This window comes from Vanessa tameamea, chromosome 18, assembly GCF_037043105.1.
Source record: "Vanessa tameamea isolate UH-Manoa-2023 chromosome 18, ilVanTame1 primary haplotype, whole genome shotgun sequence".
NCBI lineage: Eukaryota > Metazoa > Arthropoda > Insecta > Lepidoptera > Nymphalidae > Vanessa > Vanessa tameamea.
In genome coordinates, this window is record NC_087326.1 from 8,309,515 (window position 1) to 8,332,857 (window position 23,343).

The 23,343-nt window shown below is 32.8% G+C and overlaps 1 protein-coding gene across 2 annotated transcripts in view; it reads left to right on the plus strand.

The window, feature by feature from the left end:
* Nucleotides 1-23,343, plus strand: part of Ptp36e (Protein tyrosine phosphatase 36E) — a 168,571-nt gene that overhangs the window by 118,318 nt on the left and 26,910 nt on the right. The window contains exons 3-4 of one of the 2 annotated variants that reach the window (XM_064217683.1): nucleotides 2,837-2,860; nucleotides 17,507-17,625. In XM_064217683.1, coding sequence (XP_064073753.1) covers nucleotides 2,837-2,860; nucleotides 17,507-17,625 — 143 coding nt within the window. The remainder of the gene's footprint in view (nucleotides 1-2,836; nucleotides 2,861-17,506; nucleotides 17,626-23,343) is intronic. The other variant, XM_064217684.1, reaches the window with a different exon arrangement.

Genomic DNA, 23,343 nt, shown 5'->3' on the forward strand with positions numbered 1-23,343 from the left:
AAACGAGCAGGAGGCTCACCTGATGGAAAGTGATTACCACCGCCCATGGACATCTGCAACACCAGGAGGGTTGCAGGTGCGTTGCCGGCCTTTTAGGAAGGAGTACGCTCTTTTTTTGAAGGTTCCCAAGTCGTATCAGTTCGGAAAAACCGCCGGCGAAAGTTGGTTCCACAGAGTGGTTGTGCGAGGCAGAAAATGTTTTAAAAATTGTTCTGCTGTTGTGGATTTTCGGACATCTAGGTGGTGCGGGTGAAATTTAGAATTTTGACGAGATGTCCGAAGGTGAAATTCAGCTGACGGGATTAATCCAAACAATTCCTCGGAACATTTCCCGCGGAAGATTCGGTAGAAGATGCAGAGTGATCCAACATCTCTACGCAGAGCCAGCAGTGTTCCATGTGAGGCCGAATTTGCGCCTTGTATAGTCTTAGGCGATGTGCCGACGTGAAATACTGTCTTGCCTTGCTGAGCACACCGAGCTTTTTTGATACCAATTTGGCTTTGCCTTCCAATTGACCGCGGAACTGAACGAGGCTCGAAATATCAACGTCAAGTATTCCGATACTAGCTGTGGCGGCTATCGGAATGTTCTCAAATCGTGGAGATACGACGAATGATGTTTTTATGGCGGTTAACGCGCAAACTTGCATCTTTTTGGGGTTGATGTGGACTAGGTTTAGCCGGCCCCAGTTCGAGACTTTGTTTAACGAAGACTCGATTTCAGACACAAGTTTGTTCTGGTTTTCTTCGATGTTTTCCCGAGAAATATTAACACGGCCGGTTTATGAGGTGTCTACGGTGCTGTCGTCTGCATAGCAGTGAATGTTACTGATTTGCAACATGTCATTGATATGCAGAAGAAACAGAGTGGGTGATAGAACGCAGCCTTGTGGAACACCAGCATTGACGAATTTTTGGTCGGAGCATGCACCGTCGACAACGACCTTGATGCTCCGATCTGCCAAGAAGCTGGTAATCCAATTGCATAATTTCCCGGGAAACCCATAGAAAGGAAGCTTCGAAAGAAGCGCTTTGTGCCACACGCGATCGAAGGCCTTCGCTATGTCCAAACTGACTCACCGTCCTTGTGCAGAGATGGAAAGGAAGGCTGACAGAAATTCCCTAAGACAGCTTTAGCGAGAGACCAGAACGCATGTATTTCTGAAGGGAGACGCACCAGTCTCTCGCCAATGCTGCCAATGTACTCCGTCTTCGCCTTAGCAATCACGTTTTTGAAGAACCTAGAAGCAGAGTTATATTCCTTTCTGAATGCACTGGTCTTTACATCACGAGACGCCGATGCGTTAGCCCAGTCATGGTAACGTTCCCATTTTCGGCGTGAGGCCGTTTTGCAAAAACGGCCTCACGCCACACAAACCAGGCCTTGGACTTGCCACCGATGGGCACAGCAGAATATGGAATGAACAGTTCCATACCCTGAAGCACCACATCGGCAACAGAGTCAGCAATAACGCTCGGATCATCCAGCGAGAAACAAACCTGCCCCCATGGGTAGGATGCAAAGAAGGACTGCATCCCATCTGTATGGCACTGTACTCCGAACGAAACAATGGTCCGACGAGCCCAAAGGGGGATTGACGATAATCTGATAGCTATCCGGATGGGAAGTCAGCAGAAGGTCCAACGGGGAAGGTGTATGATCCTCCACGTCTGGTATTCGCGTTGGCGAGGTAATCAGTTGTGTCAAATCATATGCTAAAGCGAAGTCGAGAACAGATCTACCGGCATGATCGGTAGTGCGTGATCCAAGCCATTCGGCATGGTGGGCATTAAAATCGCCAAGAATTACGATCTCTGCGGATGGGATCTGCTGCAGTACGGAATCTGTAGCCATTTGGATGTGCTCTATCAGTCGGTCGGTTTCGGCATTACCGCTATGGGACCTATAAAGGCACGCGTAGATTCGCGGATGGTCGTCGCAATCTACACGCAGCCAAATAATCGATAGGTCCTGCCCTTCAAGGCTGTCGAGGCGTCGAGAGCAGATATCATCTCTGACGTAAACGCACAACTCAGCTCGTGGTATAAAGGAATGTTCCAATTTATACCCGGGGTAGGAAAGAAAAGCCGTATCGGCAGGAGAGGATATCTGGGTCTCGGTAAGAAAGAGCAAGGCCGGCTTCGCCGTCTCAAGGTGTAAGTGAACGGCGTTCAAGTTGGAGTTGAGTCCCCTTATGTTGCAGAAGTCCACAGGGAGAGTGGTAGGGGTTGCCTTATGATGCCTGTTCCGCTTGCCCCGAACAGTGGCGAGCGCAAAATCCCCCCCCCCCCCCCCCCCAGAATTCGGAGGGCAGCCTGGGCATCCCTTCTCAGTACGTCCTGAGCATGGATGCCCAGAGAGGGATTCTCCACCGCAGTCGCTGATGGTAATGTAACCAAATTCTGCACAACCATCATCTTTGGGGGAGGGATCGGGCCTCCGGGACTCTCACATACCAGACGAAACGCGGTAGCATAGCTACCACTTTACGCCGGTTTTAAGTGAGAGAGTGATACTTCCCCGGGCGTGCCGGCCCATTCGGCTGCAACCCGAAGGTATGCAGTGTGGCACTACCACTTAAAATTACTTACTTTGCTTACTTACACTTACAATTTAGATTTTATATTTTTTTTATAAATATACGCTATATCAAAAACTCATTGTTTAGTGAAGAGTTTTTTAATATTTCGTTTCATTTCATTCTACATATATTCTTTATTCGTTTCATACATCCTACCTATACAGCAATAACAAAACAAGATGAAACCAATAAACGCAGACGGCAAGGGCAATAAATCGCAGACATAAAATTAATGACCAATTTTATTATTTCAGACCGAGTGACGTTTAGACCTGAGAGTAAGTTAAGGAATTTGTGTCTAGGACCAGCTTAACATAAACGCTAGATTAGAACTAATGCTTCGCCACTGTAGACCATTTGGAAAATTGCACAATAAACGCAGAAATAATATAAAACGTAGAAATATTAACAGCAACTTATCAACAAAGGCAATTTATATCTAGGGGGTTCTATTTCATTAAAAAACAGTATTCGAAGAATATATTTATTGAAATTTTTACCAAAAACAATATAGTTTAAAAATAATTTCGGGTATCATAAAAAATATTTTTACGTCCTGATTTGGCTCGCTAAAAATATTGATTTGGTTAAATAAAATACAACAATGGATTTGGTTTCGTAAATTTTATAAATATTCAATGGGCTTACTATAACGTAGTTCTAATTTATTAATAAGGTAATTGAATATTTCAACAGCTGTAATAATCATAGACGTAGAAAGAGAAATGCTTTTGTGTACGTCTGTTTTAGATTTGAAATAGATTAACATTAACGCTTCGAAGTAACGAGAGGCTTGCTATATAAAAACGAAATTTCGAATCTTTTGTCCTTCTCTTATTTTTATCCAAACGCGTGTCAGAACAGTAAAGATAACAATTCATTAGTTATTCTTCGTTCTTTTTAAAAAAAACAGCAGTGTTATTCTATATGAACCCGCTTTGTGCCTCGCTGGGTGAGTTACGCGTTTGTTTTTACCAGAATAGACCTGCAGACTACCTTTATATTGTTTGATGTAATATTTTGAAAGATTTATTAAAATAAGGATGGAAGATATAGAAGTTTCGTAACGAATAGAGCCTACGATTTTTTGAGATGAGCAAAATAACAGCTGGATGTGTAGACTGAATAAATATAGATTAATGTTATAAATATTTTAAAAAGCAGTAACATGTTAACGCTTCATATTATTTAAAATATATATATATATTCTAATTGGAGTTGTAAATGAAAAGAGGTCGTTGGAGAATCCAATGACACAATGAAATATGAAGGTAGGTGATAAAATAGCCATCGGCCATTTTTAATTGTAATGAAATCTGTTCTGTTCAAATATAAAAAAAAATAACTGATATATACATTACATATACATAGTCTTTGAAGTACAGGTATTGTGTATTTATGAAGTGATAATTATTTATAATAAGTTAATTTTAGCCAGTAACATTTTTCTTTGACCAAGTTAATTAACTTTCCTATAAGTTTCATTATTGTCAATTATATCTCCTCAGACTTGTGTACATGGCATCTTTCGATAAAAATATTTTTTTAAAGACTAGGCCTGTTAAAGGTATCGACGAATGTAGTTTGGCGCCATACTTTTTCTAACGGTCAAATTTAAAAGAAATTCCTCAAACACATCAAATCTTTTCACAAGATAAATTAAATGTCAAGCTACCCAAAAACTCACAAAACATTAATAGTATTAAGAGTATAATTAGGACTTAAGAAGTATTAAAACTAAATTGTTGTTAGTAACAACTTATATAGGTAACTATGAGTAAATCTGAGTAGGTACTACCCACTCATCGTATTTTCTACCGCCTAGCAATACTTAGTATTGTTGTATTCCGATTTGAAAGGTGAGTAAACCAGAGTAACTACAGGTAAAAGAGATATAACATTTTAGTTCTTAAAGTTGGTGGCACATTGACATTATAAGAAAGAGTAGGAATGTTTTTCTTTTAATAAGTAACATATCAGTAATTATTAATTAGATTCTAATAAAGCCGCCAAAAGGTATGTTCCAAAAAAAAAACGCATATCCACTACATTCTAAGCAAAAACATTATAAAACAACACTAACCCTCGAATTTCTTGTTGTTATGTTCTTCATATAAATGTTGTCTTGGACTCTTTGGTTGCCAAGAAAAGTTATTCACTTTCTTCGAGTATTGAGTTAAATTTATTATGTTTTACGTATATGGCAAAACTGGCTATAACTTATAAACTGTCATAAATGTAGGAAAACAAGTACAGCGACAGAATTTTAGTTAAAACCAGAATGTCTCTGATTAAAACAACAAATAAATGTCTACGTTTATCATCAGAGTCATAGAAAAATTATCGTTATAGATGATTTTTGTTAATAATTATTATTAATTTAAAGTAATTAATGTTCTTGATTGTAATTTGATATTATAAAGACGGATAGTTTGTTGCCCAAACCGAAGCCTTTGTGACAAAAGATCGCGCGCTCTTTTTTTTTTTAGTGTATTACGCTACAGAGTATTGATACGATGGATCCATATGATATAAAAAAATTACTTTGTTTTGTTTACGTACCTAAAATAATAGACATAATAGGTAAATATATAAAATAACTCAACCGTGCGATTTATTATTAATTAACATTTATGTAAAATAATATTCCCATTTAATCTTTCTGTAACAGAATTTTCATTGATAGCAACATTTTATATGGCTTCCCTTTAAATGACTTCAATTTGAAGCCTTTGTTATATAGCCAGGATTAAAAAAGTATTTACACTCGTGATACGCGTATGTACGATTATGACAGAGACTGTGTTAATTTGCTCTTTTGTTGCCGTATTTGTTTATTTCCTTATCGAATTCAACTTATAATCAAAATTTAGATGTTTCTTTTACATTTACTATTGTATCAAATAGATTTAAAAATATATATGTGAAATTACATAGTTAAAATGGTGTTAAGCAAGTTTGTATACCTACCATTGTAAAAGATCGTATGTATGTATATTGAGTTCCAATTTTATACTTTAAAAATTCCTATGTGACTGTTTTTATTTATTCACATAATGCTTTATAAGTTACATTATATTTTAATTTTAATGTACTTTAAACATTATATTCAGAAGCATATTTAGTACAAATATAATATTAGCGTAAAATAATTAATTTCAATGACTATATAATTTTCTGTATACGTAAAACACACTCATACTCGCACAGTGAATTCCACCAAATATATTTCTGTACAAACATTTACCACAAACGGTAATGAAATAAAAACTATAAGATCTTCAAAGGAAACTATAATAATATCATCTTGTATTCTTCGTGTAATATTCCCTTGTTACTTTTATACATGCGTCAGTATGCCTTTGGCTTCGAGACGAAATTAATTTGCTCGGCTCTGTATTAAGTGATGTCTATATTTACTAATAATAATGTCGTTGACAACGCTTAGCCAATAAGGCGTCCATTAGATGATAGTCTTGTTGTCAGTCTTGCCAAAGTTAGTGCTTTGAACGACCGATAATAATCGACCATTATAGAAAATGACTTGGATTATATTAAATCTATATTAATAATTTGGTGCAGATCTACGATAGACTCGATCGAAACCTATCCACAATTATAGATCGTTAAAAATATTGATTTTTAGTTGATAACATAGATATATCCAGCAAAATGCGTAAAATCGAGATATTACATTCATTAATCCGTCAAATTCAATGACATAACAGTTCAACGGGCGGCCATGTTTGAAGTTTATGGGTGCGTTCAGAAAGCTGTGTAAAGAATGGTTATAGTTAGTTTTCACCGACTAAACAGAAAATATACATGTTTGATAATTATAGCGTACAAAATTTATATATGAAAAGTGAATTATAAAACGTATTTGTTGAGTTTTATTTATTTCCCCGAGCGAAGCCGGGCCACAGATCCTGAGGTCCTGGGTCAAAACTCTTAGTCAGATCAACTAACAAGTTATATATTTTTTTCTAAGCAGTAAATGGATACAGAGATAAAATAGGTCGACCATAGTAATTGGTATTACAATGTTAATAAACTTAAATGTATTTAAAGATGTTCCCATCATAATACAGTTGTGTTCCTCTCAAACGTTAAGCGACCACTAGCTAACCAAACAAACCAACGATGTATTTAGAACGTTCGGTTCAATGAAGCAGAACTGTGTCTATTCAACAGTTATTTCCTATTATTTTTGCATATTTTCCAAATTCAATGTCTAAATATAGCAATATTGTTTAAATATTATTATTATTATTTCATGTTTATTGTTCTTATACTGTAATACAGACGCAATGCCATAATATGTCACAGCTAGACAGGGTATCATTGAAAATCTGCGTTGGTTTTTGGAACCCAACTTTGAAGATGAATGGTATTAATGATATTTAGGACACAATTACAGTTATTTTTCCTTAATTTTTTTCCTCATTTTTGTTATTTTTTATTTATATTATGTAATCTATATTTCGTCGATTTTTTTGTTAGGTGTGAATATACTCTTTTTTCATTCTATTTCTATCGTCATTTTTAAGAAAATCTTGTAATATCGTTCTTACTCATTTACATTCAAATTTTTATTAAAATATTATTGTATTATCTATATTAAGTTTATTTTCTAAACACGTAATCACGCAGTCCATACGTTGCCGATGTTACGGGCTTGTAATTTCACTGGTAAGCACTCTTCTAACGAGGATCACAGCAACACACACCGCGTTTGATGTTTAGCGGTAGAATAATTTAAGTCCCAGGTAAAAATAACTATAGCCAAAATACTCGGTGTCTTGAGAACGTTAAATTCAGCATTGATCTTATTGATAGCTAATGTTAATAAACCTTTTTATAAGGTACTGTATTGCTTGCTTCCCACTTATTTTACTTAATCAAAATGTGCTTCGTAGTTTCTAATACAAAATGAATATATCCCAAGATATTAAAGTCGCTTTACTCTAGTATGATGCGCTCACATCATAAACTATAATAAGTTCTAAAGCCTTTATGTACGAAGTTTCGTATAACTTAACTTGTATGTTAATGGATGCAATGGATCCGAATCAGGCCACATTTTTGTTTTTATGTTTACCTGACATAACTAGACTAAGTTTAGTTATGAATTTATGTTTTTGTGTCAAAAAGCATAAACACATAAGTGTTTGGTCAATTATACAATAAATACAATTTCGAATGTACTAATTTTTGAGACTCGCATAATCTCTTTTTGCAGAATGTAAAACGTAAGTACATTTCTAATAAAATTAAATATATTTCAGTAAAGAAGGGAAAGTAATATATATTACTTTGGTCATTGAAATGCTACTACATTTTACTTTATTTTAATATATTTTTTTAGTACGTAAATAGGTAAATTTCATTTATAGGAGAGTATTTCTTTAACAGCAAGATGTTATTGAGTTTATTCAAAAATTAAAGACAGCAAAACAACTAATTAGTGATTTAACAAATTCTTATACAATTGAACGAGTCTTTTTATTTCTACAATGTTTTAAAAATTTAGTAGATACACTGAGTACATTTAGTACTGCATAAATTATTAAATAATACTACAAGACGTACAGGCAATAATATTAACAAATATATTTTTTGACAGAAGAGTACTATGACCTTTACAAAAAAGACTCAAATATTTTCTGCTGCAAAAGATTTTTTCAGTAGCACAGGACGTACAGACGAGCTTTCTGACTATTGACCAATGGCTTTATTTGCGTTGGTATATCCATGAAAACCTATTTTAGAAAAAGAATGCTCTAACAAATCAGGGGCAAATTATCAAAAAATAAGTAAAATAACAGCGTCTAAATTTCCAACTGCAATTTTTCTCACGATTTTTTCTTTACCATCTAGATGACTTCAAAACCAAGTTTAAAGAGATGCTGACGATGAATCATAAATCCATTTGATAAAACGGAAGTGGTCAGTGTTGTATTACAAGAGGAGCTACTCGAGCTAAACACCAATGAGGAGCTGAACGTGAAATTTAGAAAAGGCTACCAAACATTTTGGCTGCAAGCAGAAATACTCGAAAAATATCCTGGACTGTGGGAAATCGCAAGCAAATTTTTTAATAGCTTTTCCCTCGTCATACCTTGTCGAAAGGAGTTTTAGTGCCGTTACAAACCTCTTAACAAAAAAAAGGAGTAAATTAAACATCACAGAGCGGGGGTATTTGCGGTTATTGCTCACAAAAATAAAGCCAAACATTGATCGTTTGTTGACTCCATCAAATACATCCTTCCCATTAATTAAAATTATGACCTGAACCTAGGGACAGAACTCAGAAGCGACACAATTTTTATTTTTTGGCGACTTTAAGAATGTGGTAGAAATGTAGCAGCAAGGGGTCCACCGAAACCAGTAAAATTTTTAAAGTGGTCCACGAGAAAAATAAGTTAGGGAACTACTGATCTAGCGCATAATAAAAAATAAAAAACAAATTAAGCGCATGAAAATTCAGCGTTACTTGCCAGGGTTTACCCAAAATATATATATATTATTTTTTGTTACATGGTTGACTATAGTTGTGTATTATACATACGTCAATGCAAATTATTCCTTGATTACACCGACATCAGTTAAACAGGAGTTAAGTCATGTTTTATTAAATAAACTTTGAAACAAGGGCTAATTAACATTAAAACTTGATATATAATATTTTAATTTACAAAATATTTTAAGCCCTAAATATCTTTGAATAGGGTATATTTTTGTATATTAACTTTTAAAATCTTTCGAAAAGGTGTTTATGTCGATCTTGCTTGCTTAAATAAAACTTTAAACCTTAGCGAGAACCTCTGGCTCTGTTCCAACATATGATTGGAACTGAAACTACGGAAGATAACTTTGAGAAGATTAATCGCCTGGAAATGTTTTATTAGATTATGAAATCAATGTTTGCAAATGTACAGATTAATCTTATATATTAATAACGTAAGCCGATTTTTGTCCCAGTGATGATAACACGATAGCTGCACATAAAAAATCGGTTATAGTCTCATTTTGAAGAGCTCCAGCCGTAGATATGCAGAAAATTAAAGAGATGATTCTATTATTTAATTTATTCAATTTAAGAAATAATTAATTTCAGAGTTGAAAAAAATTACTGGCCACGTAGAGAGAGGCGCAATAGCTGTATAAAAAAAAAACAAATGTAAATCGTGCGAACAGACGTCGTTAGTTTATGTCATAGGTTTCGAAATTTTTAAAAATCTTTAGAATAAACGAGAAATTTAGCGTGTGACCCACTAGTTGTATTAAATACGTGGTATTTATTTTAAATTTATAATATATTTTCCCTCGACTACGAACAAATGTGACGTACGTTTTATTTCCTGATATTTTTATTTATATTTATGTTATATGTTAATTAAATACAATCATTTTTTTATTTATCCCCAATGAAAATCAAGGAATACTTACCACATGTTTTTTTTTTTGCACTTCTTTATAGTATTTTATTGAGTAATAAGTCTTATTTATTAATGTATTTTTGACATAAGATTTAGATTAATTAAAAATCAACTTCGAAAATAACGGCGGAATCTCATTATAGAATAAGAAACAAATGTCCCTTTATATAAGTTAGTATAACAAGACAGATTATATTTTAAGTCTCAGACTCAGTTAACTTCTATGACAAACTTAAATATGAATCATTACTACTTATAATAAGGAACATCAAAGTTAATGGCAAGCTACGTGAGAGCGAAGGCTTTCTACGAGTTTCTAGCGCACATACAGTAGTTATTTGAATAAGTCAAACATTTTCGTTCAAGACTAAAATTTTCTGCTCATTCCTATACAAGTTATTTTATAAGCCATGAGCTGCATAAACTTTCTTAGAGAATTGAAAATAAAAAAATATTTTCTTTTATTGATCTTACTATAGTATAATGTTACTTAATGTATTATTTTATTAGAACTTAAAATAACTATTTTACTTAGCGCCCAAGTCGTTGTGCCACTAACGTAACACTGACACACAACACAACACACATCCTTCAAAGCAGAATGTAAGAGTAGAAAATGTTGCTGTTTGGTGGTAAAATATATAAATAGACGGAACCCCTACCACCCAGTAATAAACTAGTTTAGTTTGTTATAGTTATTATTATGGTGCCGTATACAGGACTCTCCTCGAGTTTCATACTACTGTTTCTATCTTAAGTAACAAAATACGAACGGTTATAAGTGATTACCTGTTAGTTGTTACATACTTATACTTATTATATTTTCTGCTTCTTTATTCGAAATTAATTACAGATTATAATAAATGTAGAACAAACCTTCGTAGTTAACATAAAAGTAAAGCGACATTCTTTTTTTTTTGTTTCGCAAAAACGTATAACATTTGTATAGATCTATCAACTTTTCAAATTTATAAACTACTGAAACAAAATGATAAGCTAATTATAGGTAAACAACAATTTTTTTTTTTTATTATATAGGTTGGCGGAAGGCCAAATGTGCCACCTGATTATGTAAGTGGTCACCATCGCCCATAGACAATGGCGCTGTAAGAAATATTAACCATTCCTTTCATCGCCAATGCGCCACCAACCTTGGGAACTAAGATGTTATGATCTTGTGCCTGTAGTTACACCGGCACACTCACCCTTCAAGCCGGTACACAAAAATACTGAGTACTGCTTTTTGGCGGTAGAATATCTGATGAGTGGGTAATACCTACCCAAGCGGGCTTGCACAAAGCTCTACGAATTACAAAACTAAATACAAGAAAGGTAAAAATTAAGTACTAACAAAAAGTAAACTTAACTAAATGTTATGTTCTAAATTTAAATAAACGTTATTTTTATTACGAATAACAAGAATTTTTCATTCGACTTTCAAAAAAGTCTGAATTACGGCCTAATATACCAAAAATTACTGAAATTATACACAGCAGGTACTCAGACTAATTTCCCACAAGACAGTTCTTATGAAAGTGTGTTTCTTTAATAATATATGTATATAAAACTATATTTTTTAAATTTGCACTTAATAATAATTAAAATGTATTTAAATATAATATTGTATATTACGAAGACAAAATTCAAGCATTGTTTTTAGTTTCAATGAACTCCGGTCCATGTTTCAACAAACACTCGTTATCAAGGTGCTCATCTAAGACCTGCACAATGCCCAATTAATACACCCCTATTGTGTGGCTCATAATGAACCGAACGCTTCGCTGACAAAGAACTCGGTCGGAATACCACGTGCAGACTGAGCCAATTAATTCAACAATGACAAGAGTTAATATATTTTGAAACAATTCTGTCGTCGTCGTTTAAAACAATGGTGAATTTGTAATAATTTTAATAACAAATATCAAGTAATAGATGAGATACAGAGTCGAGATAGCCCAGTTGTTAGAACTCGTGCATCTTAACCGATGATTGCGGGTTCAAACCCAGGCAAGCACCACTGAATTTTCATGTGCTTAATTTGTGTTTATAACCGTGTATGAGTACTCGGCGGTGAAGGAAAACATCGTGAGGAAACCTGCACGTGTCTAATTTCAACGAAATTCTGTCACATGTGTATTCCACCAACCCGCATTTTATATTTCGCGTTTTCATTAAAAATAAAAGCAACTACATATTATAAATAGGTATGTATAGAATTATTTTTCTTATTTCTTACTGTTAGTTCTTTAAACATTATTTTATGATATATTTTATATATATATAATATATATTGCCAAGAACAATGGATATATATATATAATTTAAACCAGTTTACAATAAAGCTTGATAGCCCGTAGAACACGCTACAAGTCCATCTGGATGGGTGGTCCACTCATAAATATATTGCCATGTTCCGGTTTGAGCGGTGGGAGAGCCAGTGTAATTACACGCGACACATTGAACATTTATCATCTTAGATTCCTTGGTTGACAGCCCATTGGCGGTGTTAGGAGTGATTTATACTTCTCGAAGTGCCACTTACTTCAATAATAAAATTATAACGAAAAAAACGTCTTAAATACATATTCCGAGAAAATAAATTCTATTTTTTTTCACCCCTTAGGTATTGTTTTTTTTAATCTAAATGATAAAAAATGGAGATTACCCAAATATAAAATAATTTTTCACATCGGTTCATAAATGATGACATGACGGAGAAGATATACTATTGAACTGAGAACCTCCTTTTTTTTAAAGTCGGCTAAAAATAAAATAACACAGATCTTGAAAATAGCGATTCAAATCCGGGAAAGCATTACTTTTCAAATGATAAATTATGTTTATTATTAATTTCATCATGAAAAATCCTATGTGTTAAATAAAAATCTCACTTAAAAATCAGAAGAGGACATTGTCCAGAATTGGTATATCGACGGCTCAAACCTTTTTTATGTACACCTCCCACTGTAAGTGAGTCGGTATGTGGCCAACTGCCAGAATACCTAATGAGCAGTGGTTCCTAGGCGTAAATATTAACCGATGAATCTGAGTTCAAATCCACAGCAAGCACTACTAAATTTATCTGCTTAATTTAAATTTATAATTTATTTTGTGCTCGGTGGTAAAATATGATGATGAGGAAATTTCCACGTAGTGGATGAGAATCGCCCACCGGTATCCATCAACCCGCATTAATGCAGCGTGGTGGAGGAAGCTCCAAACATTCACCTCAAAACGGAAGACTAGGACTTTGCCTAATGAGAAGTTTAAAGGCAGTTACTTTGGGGAGAGCTCCCCAAAAAGGTATCGCTTAAGTATATTCAAAACAAAATAAATTGATTATTCAAAATGCATTAGCTCTTTAACTGTACTTGCCTTGGGTTAATAAATAATTGGCTATTTTGTCCATCTCTTGTACGAGAATATCAACTTTCAATCAGTAATTAATTTTTGTATTCACTAATGAGCCGAGATGGCCCAGTGGTTAGAACGCGTGCATCTTAACCGATGATTTCGGGTTCAAACCCAGGCAGGCACCACTGAATTTACATGTGCTTAATTTGTTTATCTCGTGCTCGGCGGTGAAGGAAAACATCGTGAGGAAACCTGCACGTGTCTAATTTCAACGAATTTCTGTCACATGTGTATTCCACCAACCCGCATTGGAACAGCGTGGTGGAATATGCTCTATGCCTTTTCCTCAACGGGAGAGGAGGCCTTAGCCCAGCAGTGGGAAATTTACAGGCTGATTATTATTATGTTTTATGTTTTATTCACTAATCGTATAAATCTTTATTCATTTTAAAATGCAATAAGACTGATGGCGCTTTTCAAATTATCTCCGTTTTCCAGCAAATACTTTCATTGCTGGTGCTCCAACCTCTCCGCTTCCAATCACAGTTAGTTCGTGTTTTTAGTAAGTGTTTGTTTTGCGTCTAAGCTTTCACTTTTCTGCTCAGTGGTCTTCCCAATTTCCTTTACTGAAATTTTACAGACAGATATAATTAAAATGTGAATTACGATTTTTATATTAATGTTCTGTGGGCTTAAATCATTACTGCAACTCCATTTTACATATAATGATTTACAACTATATATAAAAACAAATTAAATTAAATTATAGTTCTTAGAATCTAATCTTATTATTGTCTAGTTCAGTATGTGGGATCTCACTAGTGATTTTTGGTATAAAACAGTCAAACAGCAACACTTTGTACTGGTGCGTTCTGGTTTGAATGGTGAGTGAGCCAGTCCAATTGCAGTAAGAAAGTGTATCTTAAATCTCCTTGGCAGTTTATTGATGACAACATCTGAAATTGGCTCTGTCAGAATTATTTCAACAGTGAAAGTGAAATAATTCTGACAGAGCCAATTTCCACGGGTGAAGATTACCACTTACTACGTGTTGGTCACCATTTGTAAACACATAGTAAGTGGCCAATTTTAAGGCAACCGTTCTTCCTAAAATAACACATAGATACTACATTTTACTTTTAACATTTATAATTTATAAAATATATATATATATACATTTAAAAAAAAATCCCTTAATTCCACTCTATAAACGCACGTAAAATGTTGTTAAAATAAACTGTAAATAGAAAAGTTCGTGTTGTGCAAAATAGAATCTCGCTTTTGAGTACGTTTTTATTGTAATAAAAGTAACAAAATAATTTTCAACGTTATAACAAGGCTCACTCGTATGATATTACATTTACATAATTTACCTTGTGTGTTTTTGTTTACGTACTCGAGGGTATATATTTTTTTGGACACGTAAGATGAACCACAAATCCAAGAATCATGTTGTGCCAAGTTCTATTATTATTATTTTATTTATTTTAATATTATATTTATTATACCTAAATCTTAATCGAATATAGTGAGTTCAAATTAAGGCGAGTACTACAATTTTTATAATTTATCCCGTGCTCAAAAAAACCTGTGCAAATTTTTCTATGTTGGATGGAAAAACTACCACAAGTGTATACACAATTTGAAATCAGAGCAGTTTGGTGGAATAAACTCCTAACCTTATACAGCAGTATAAAATTCACATTATTTATTTTTATATTTAGTAATACTAATAATAATGCGCGCTTCATCATCAAAGTATAGGATTACACAATTATACTTTAACTTTGACATAAGACACAATCTTCATAATACAATAAACGAGTGGAAATAAATTTATTTGACATATACAATTATTAACATTAAGTCATTAAATATATACAAATACGAATTAAAAACAATTACTCTATAAATCTTGACCGCGTGCAATGGTGGCAAGAATGCTAGCAGTTTCCCCGTTGAATCGCAATTCCGATCCTCTGGGCAAAAAACGAACCAGCCCTCGTGTCCAGTGGAGGCCATAAGGCAAGGTGTTATACTCCAATAGCCAAGTGTTTCGACAGCAAATGGGAAATTAGTATGTATTATACATTACATTTAATTAAATCCTGTTTCTGTTGCTTTACTTTCAATTAAATTATGTAGTTTGACGATTCAAATATTTCAATAACAGCTTAATGTATTTCTTCACCCAAAAAAAGACACGCAAAGACAACGGTAACATTAATATTTTTTAAATTATATTTCTAGTTACCTATTGATATAATTATTTTTATAAGTATTGACAATTATATAAAGAGCTGAAAATACAAACATTATCCTATAAATATTGTTTTTATATTGAAACACGTATATTATACCGTACCTATTAGTACCTATATAAGGAATTATCTGCCCATCTGGCAGCACATTGACCATGTAAGAAATGGTCAATATTGCACATTGGTGTCGCAAGCAATATTGACCATTTGACCATTGACCAACCGTAGGTCGACAGTGATCATAACCCAAAGGTTACGGCTGATTAGTCTCCCTAAATATTTTCCGTTACTATCTATTCTTTGACATAAACACGCTACGAGTGTATTTATGAACGCTGAGCAGTTAATATAAGCGTCGTCCTAACGCAGAATTGATGACTTTCAATATCCTTACTAAAAATAATATTGACATTCGGAAATATTTACTATGAAATATTGGATGATTCTATATAGCTTTGTGAAAGTTACTTATATTCAAATTTCCTTACATCACCAATGCACCACCAACCTTGGGAACTAAGATGTCATGTCCCTTATGACTATAGTTACAGCAGCACATATTTCAAACCAGATTATAATAATACTGAGTATTGTTGTTTGGCGGTAGAATCTGTGATGAGTGTGTGATATTTACAGAGATAGGCGTGCACAAAATCCTATCATCAACTAAACGTAAAAAATATCCTGCGAAATCGATAAACGAAAGTTTTAATTTAAAATTCTCATATACACAACACACACATCCTTTAATTGTAACGAAACTAACATTTTATTACAAATAAAAAAAACTATTGATTTATAAAAAAAAATACATAGTACTAAAAAGCTGTATAAATAAAAATCACAGTTGAAAAGCATTTGTTATATATCATTTAAACAAGAAATACTGTTTTGGAAACATAAACATTTATCACGAGAAAAAATCGCTCACATCCGTACGATAAAGTACACTGATGACAGGCACTAACATGACATCAAAGATAAGCGTTTTTTGTATAATGGACTTTACTCTTTTATATTACGATTCATTTGAACTTACTGTAAGAATTGAGTTAAGAAAAATGCTTCGGCGTGGAAAGATTAGACTAAGATAATAATAGTACGTTTGATGTGAGGTTTCATTGTACTCTCAGGATGATATTACAGTTACAAGTATAATAAACTTGTTTAAATAAATAATTAGGAAGCAAAATAGCATTTAACAACCCGAACTCCGAAACCGAACTTACCATGGCGAAGCTAATTATTACTTTTCTGTACTATATATTTATATAAATACAAAATGTTTTTGGTTGCAATTATTATTTAATGACAGAAAAATAAATCTTCAGAATTGTCCGCGTAGTTCACTAGACCAAGTATCTATAAATGTCTATTACAAAATTAAAAACTATATTAATCATAATATATATAATATACACATATCAATTCGATCGTAAAAATGTTCCACAACATGTAGCGTGATAACATAAAGTATTATATACTAACCTATTTTAATAAAAAAATATTTGATAAAGTTATCATACATTTTATGATATATACTTTTTATTTATTTCGCGTATTGAGTACAAATATTTTATAAAACTATTATATTGAAAGCTACATATATTATCTGACACATTATGGCAAAAAAAATGACATTTTTGTTTAATTTCAAGAAAAATTACCCCAAAAATTTTTAATTGTTATATGTTAAAAAATATTACAAATTCACGATGTTCATGTCAGCCTACCAAATTGTAAAAGTACTCCAGAGATATATTTAACTTATGTATATACGTAGTAGTACTTATTAATAAATATTAATAACAACATAAAATTAAGATTATAATAATATTTATAATTTAAATTACATTTCATTTCACAGCTGACGAGAACGGGTCTATATCCGAGACGATACCGGATCGGCCAGTCGAGTTAAAGAACTTTCCAAAACTCTGCGAGCAACGGAGAAAATTTCCTGTCCTATACAAGCTCGAGTTTCAGGTAAGAAGCAATTCTAAGAAAACGTTCGGACGTGTGTTTAACGTACTCGGTTAAACTTCAATTTATAAAGCCAGTGTGAATAGCTACGGTATATAATATTTATGTATATTTTGAACTCATATTATTAACTTAATTATATTTCTTCATCGAGTGATTTAAAAAAAATTGCAGTTTAAAAATATATAGGTTACGTAGTTTTCGCTGTGATATAATATTGATAACCTATTCTGTCTTAGACTTTCTTAATAAATTTATGCAAATACTATCCTTGGTAGTAGGGCTTTGTACCAGCAAATGAGTTAGGCAGCCTCCACTCATGATATATTCTACCACCAAACAGTGATACTTGGTGTTGTTGGCTTTCGGTTTGAACAGTGAGTAAGCCGAAGTAATTACAGGCACAAGGTGAACAACACACAAGCACAAGTGATGTAAAGATTTGTTAAAAATTCTTCCAGCGCCAATATCTATAGGCGGTGGTTTCCATCAGGTAACCAATGTACTCGTCCGCTTGCCATTACATAACATTAAAAATAATATACCCGATACTGAGAAGTGTACGTGTAAGTGAGCGGAGCTAACCTGAATACTCATGTTGTCGTTTTATCCAACCAGTGTAATTAAAATACTGGTTCACCTACATATTGTCAAGGCTACTATAACTTACTTATATGGCAAACATAACTCTCATACGGCAAACAGAACTCATTTAAAGGCGGAAGTATAGCTGAAAATGTATTTATAGATTTTGAAATTACTTTTATTTGTGTATAAATTGTCTCAAACCTATATATTTCATGCCTATAGTTATCTTACTATTGCAAACGTTGCCCTGAGGCGATCTTTATAGCGATAAGCCCAGCTTGGCATACTTTCAACCTACTGTAATCTTGTGTTTAGATGCAATAAAGTAAAATAAGATATGTTTGACATACATAAAGCGATAACTATTAATATAAATTATAAATACGTGCATCATTTTATATAATTACTAGTAGAAATTGCGGCTTTACTCGTGCGAAAATTTTAAAACACAAACTTCTAACCGCCGTTTTGCCCCCTTAGGGGTAGAATTTCGTTCCAAGCGGATGTTTGCACCCTTTAAGGAATCTGCCTACCAAATTTCAAGTCGGTAGGTTGTGTAGGTAGGTAGGCGTTATAGTTTCTGAGATTTTGTGATTAATAAGTGAGTGATATAATATATAAATAAATAAATATATGATATAGATTAATTGCAGAAGAATATTATTTCCTAAATACATGAATATAATAAAATCTAATATTTTAACAGGCTCTATATAACCAAAATACGGAGAGCCGATGCCAATATTACCCTGCCAAGTCGCCAAAGGCTTTGACGCTGAAAATCTCGCTAATGAAGTAATACTGCACTAATGAAAAAGAGGCCTTAATTAATGATAATTAAAAATTATGCCTGACATTTTTCAAACTCGGAGCGCATATTTTTAATTATAATTTTATATTAAAAAATGTTAACGTACCGGGTTTTCGTGGGTTCATCTGCGTGTATCTCATATATATCTCAACTTAAAGCGATACAAAATTAAAATCAAAATATAATGTACAAGGAGGCTTCACAAGCACGTTTGAGTTGCCTTTTATAAAATTAAATTTAAAGTTACCACGGGATCGGAATGTAGATTATACCAAGACAATCTGACAAAAACAGACTTTAAGAACTCCCTTTTATCACTTAAATTATATAAAAAGTTCATTAATTATATAAAATTGAATTTATTTACTTATATATTGTAAAATATATAATTACAGTTTCATCTCTTTATTTATTACAGTAAAAGTAAACAAACGAAGTCATATCAGGACCGATTATTATAATTGCCAATTAGTTGTTATCCATAATATCAAAGATCAATTTTATCCCGGATGGATGTTGTTACCCCCTAATGCTTCTCAAAGAAAAACAACCTATTCCAATCGAAGAAGAAGGAAAGATAAATAAACTATACACTTACGTATTCCAGGCGATTTTTATGTTCATTCATTATTCACTCAACTACATTTGTATATCCAGTTTGATTTAAATTTAAAATAAGTCTCGATCAAAATTTCGCTGACATTTAAAACGCCATTTTTTGCGAATTCATAATGAATACCAAAGATTATTGAAGATCTCCCCAATTATGTCACGTCAAATCAATGTCAAAGTTTTTTATTTGGGTAAACTCCTGTTATGGTTGGAATAGACTTTATAGAAGTCTATAGATATTTGTATAAATAAACTTATATATTACGCTCGTTTGCCGTCTAAAGGACGCCTTGCCATGTTAAACTGATGGTAGAGCTTTGTGCAAACCCGTCTGGGTAGGTACCATTACCGCTCATGATATTCTACCGCCAAACAACATAATCGTTATGTTCTGGTTCGAAGGTTGAGTGAGCCAGTGTAACTACAGGCACAGGGGACATAACATCTTAGTTCCCAAGGTTGGTGGCGAATGGTTGTAGCGAATGGTTAATATTTCTTACAGCGCCATTGTCTATGGGGGGTGGTAACCCCTTATCACCAGGTGCCATAAATTAACAATTAAGACGTCATTTTTCATTATCATCTCAGTCTTCGAAATTGCAGTTTGATGCTATACATATCTGTTTTCGTGCCTGCTTTAACTCAGTTCCGTTTGGCCAAGCCTTGACCGAGTGCATTTGAAAATAAACGTTCGCAATACACAGTGGGTCGATCGACATTGTCACATATTTTGTAATAAATAAATTAAAAAAACGATCCGAATAATATATCTCTCCGTTCGTCTCGGGTTTTTATTTATTTCTTTACCGAACCAGTAGTAATTTTTACTTTGAATTTGACTAATAGTTGTAGTAAAATAACTGGTTAGGTATCTAACTTAATGATCGTGCACGAAGCGCAATCACCAGAACGCTTTTCTATATCATTTATTCATACTTACGACTCTTGTTAGCTAACTGTCAAACGGTTAAATCAATAGGAGATATTTGTTTGAGGAACCTGCCCTTAATATTATTTGACCTGAGCTAAAATCAAACATAAGCTTCGTTTGTGGAAATAAATTGACGTTGTCCATTCCGAGTTAACATAGCATAGTTGTCACGTACGAATAAATACAACATTCTGGAGAGCATAGTATGGTTTTAGAGGTAATTTTATTTAAAAAATTGTAAAAAGTATAGTGTGTATGGCCTATTGCTGATCGAAGGTCTCCTCTACTTTTTAGAAGGATTGAATCTTATTCTACGATGCAACGTCAATACGGGTTGGTGAATAAACATATGGCATAATTTCATCCGACAAACACAGACGTATATTTCATTACGATGTTTCCTTAAACGCCAACATGAATTAATTACGTGATACTTTTGTATATCTGAACCATCCATATACGGTTCTATGTTCTAACTTTATTATCTGAATTCTAGTGAAATAAGTAAGTCTTCAAATTTTTTAACAAAAACATATTTTCTTTAAACTGGCGCCACTAACAATTTTCCTTTATTATCTTGCTCATTCACGTTCTGAGTTGGTTCTCAGCCAATAAACTTTACCTTATCAAGACAAACTGAAGCTCAGAGATAGAAAATATAATTTCCTAAATTACTGGTATACTACTTCTCGCTTTTATTATAACTTGTTTGTACCGTCTTCTGTGAGAACTCACTTCGTATCTCACTCTTGAAATGTATAAACTTGTATGGTTTGATACGGGACTCATTTAAATGTCATAATTGTTATTATAACCAATGTCGCTTATCACTTTCTGTAATTTCTCGATCGTGATCTCTGTTAGGTTAATTCAATTTGTCAAATTTATATTAGTACACATGTCGTATTTAACAATAAAATGAAACGGAGCCTAGCTATGTAAAAAATTGTAGATTCGAACCTGACCCCTATTGTCTACTATTGGGCTACTGTCGATCCCACTACTAGCAAAAGCTTCAAGCTAATATTCCTATTTATCTAATTAGGGGGGATTTCCAATTCCTTAAAGAACTCGTACTCATTACCGATATTGTAAATTCTAACGATATCTAACTATCTATCTATTCTAATGAATATGATTATATTATACGGATCCCTTATTTATTTTACATTAATCTCATCCTAAATTTTATATACAATAATATACTGATATTACTGTTTATGTATTAACAAAGTTGTAAGAAACAATCAGATCAAAATAATTGTATTTTGATAGTTTTTTTATATAAAAATCAAATGTAATTAAACATTTACATTGTTTGTGAAATTTTATTCTTACGAACGTAAGCAAATCATATTTCGCAAGCCACATAAAATTCCAACGAATAATTAAATTTTGTGGACGTCAGTGTTTTAATTAGCTGAAACATATTCTGACCACATAATTTCTATTTGCGTTTCTTACTCAAAGCATTTTATGTAAAGAATACAATTCTATAAATAAAGTTCTGTATGTAGTGTTTTTTTTATTTATAATATTATATTACACCATACATTGTAAAGGAAAACATGTTATTGTTGTTTACCTATTTTTTTTATTGTTCCAAAATGGCGTAACTACTTATAACAACAACAAAATTTATACTCATATTTTCTAATTATTAAATTTTAATTGTATAACTACGAAAATATTGACTTATTTGATTGGTAGTCAAAGGCTATTTAAACAACCACTTGTGCCTTATCTTCTTTTGAACAAATATAACAGTATTTTCATCTGTACGACTTTATAGTTGAAAATAATAAGCATTGAAATATTAATTACTTATTTAAAAAACCTTCGCGAATTTTCCGTAGAGGTTTACGTAACGTATTTGATGAGCGTAGCAAGCGTAGCACTCGCGTAGACTTTGTAGCCCCTTATTAAAAATCTCATGCATTCAAGCGTACTTTTAAGTTATACTTTAAAGATTTATATTTAAATAAAAGTGTATTGAATAGATTTAAAAGAAATTAAAAAAGTTCACTTCTCGGTGAATGTATGAGCCGTGAATATATTATGTGTTGCTTTACGGCTCGCATATATAGGTTTCATCTCCATTATAAATTTGTGTGTATAATTTTAACTTAATATTTCTTTAACTAAACACATTTACATAACTTTTCTATATTTAAAATTTTCGAATTATCAATACTTATATTATAAACGCGAAGGTAACAGATTACCCATAGCAGGTAACCGATCTAGATTAAATTTGGTATGAAGATTGATTCCCGGATAAGGATATAAGGCTACTTTATTTAATTCCCCTCTCTAGGGTTAAAAAGTGTGGTGACGTCTTATGTACTATTGGTAAAGTTTTATAAATTTCGCGCAAATAAAGCCATAGTTTTAGCTAATTGTTATATAAATGAATTGTAATTTACAAATCACTTAAGAACTTAAGTCAATCTCATATCTCATTGGTACGCAGCAAACGTACTTTGGAAATTCGCTTTTATTTAATATGAAGCATAATCCGCCCAAAAGAAGTTATAAACGATTTTAATAATGTCACTTGGAGTGCAAAGGGACAGATAGTAGCCGCGGTAAGCCCTTTAAATCCAGTTAAAAGATGTCCCTTACGAGCATAATTGCACTTTCTATGAGCGTTTTATCATTCTGTCGGTAAAACATAAATTTTCTCTTTATTTAATGTTTTTCGAATTTCGTTGAATAACTGATGTTTTATATAGATTTTTTTTTTTTTATTATATTATAGAACTAATGCTATGTTACT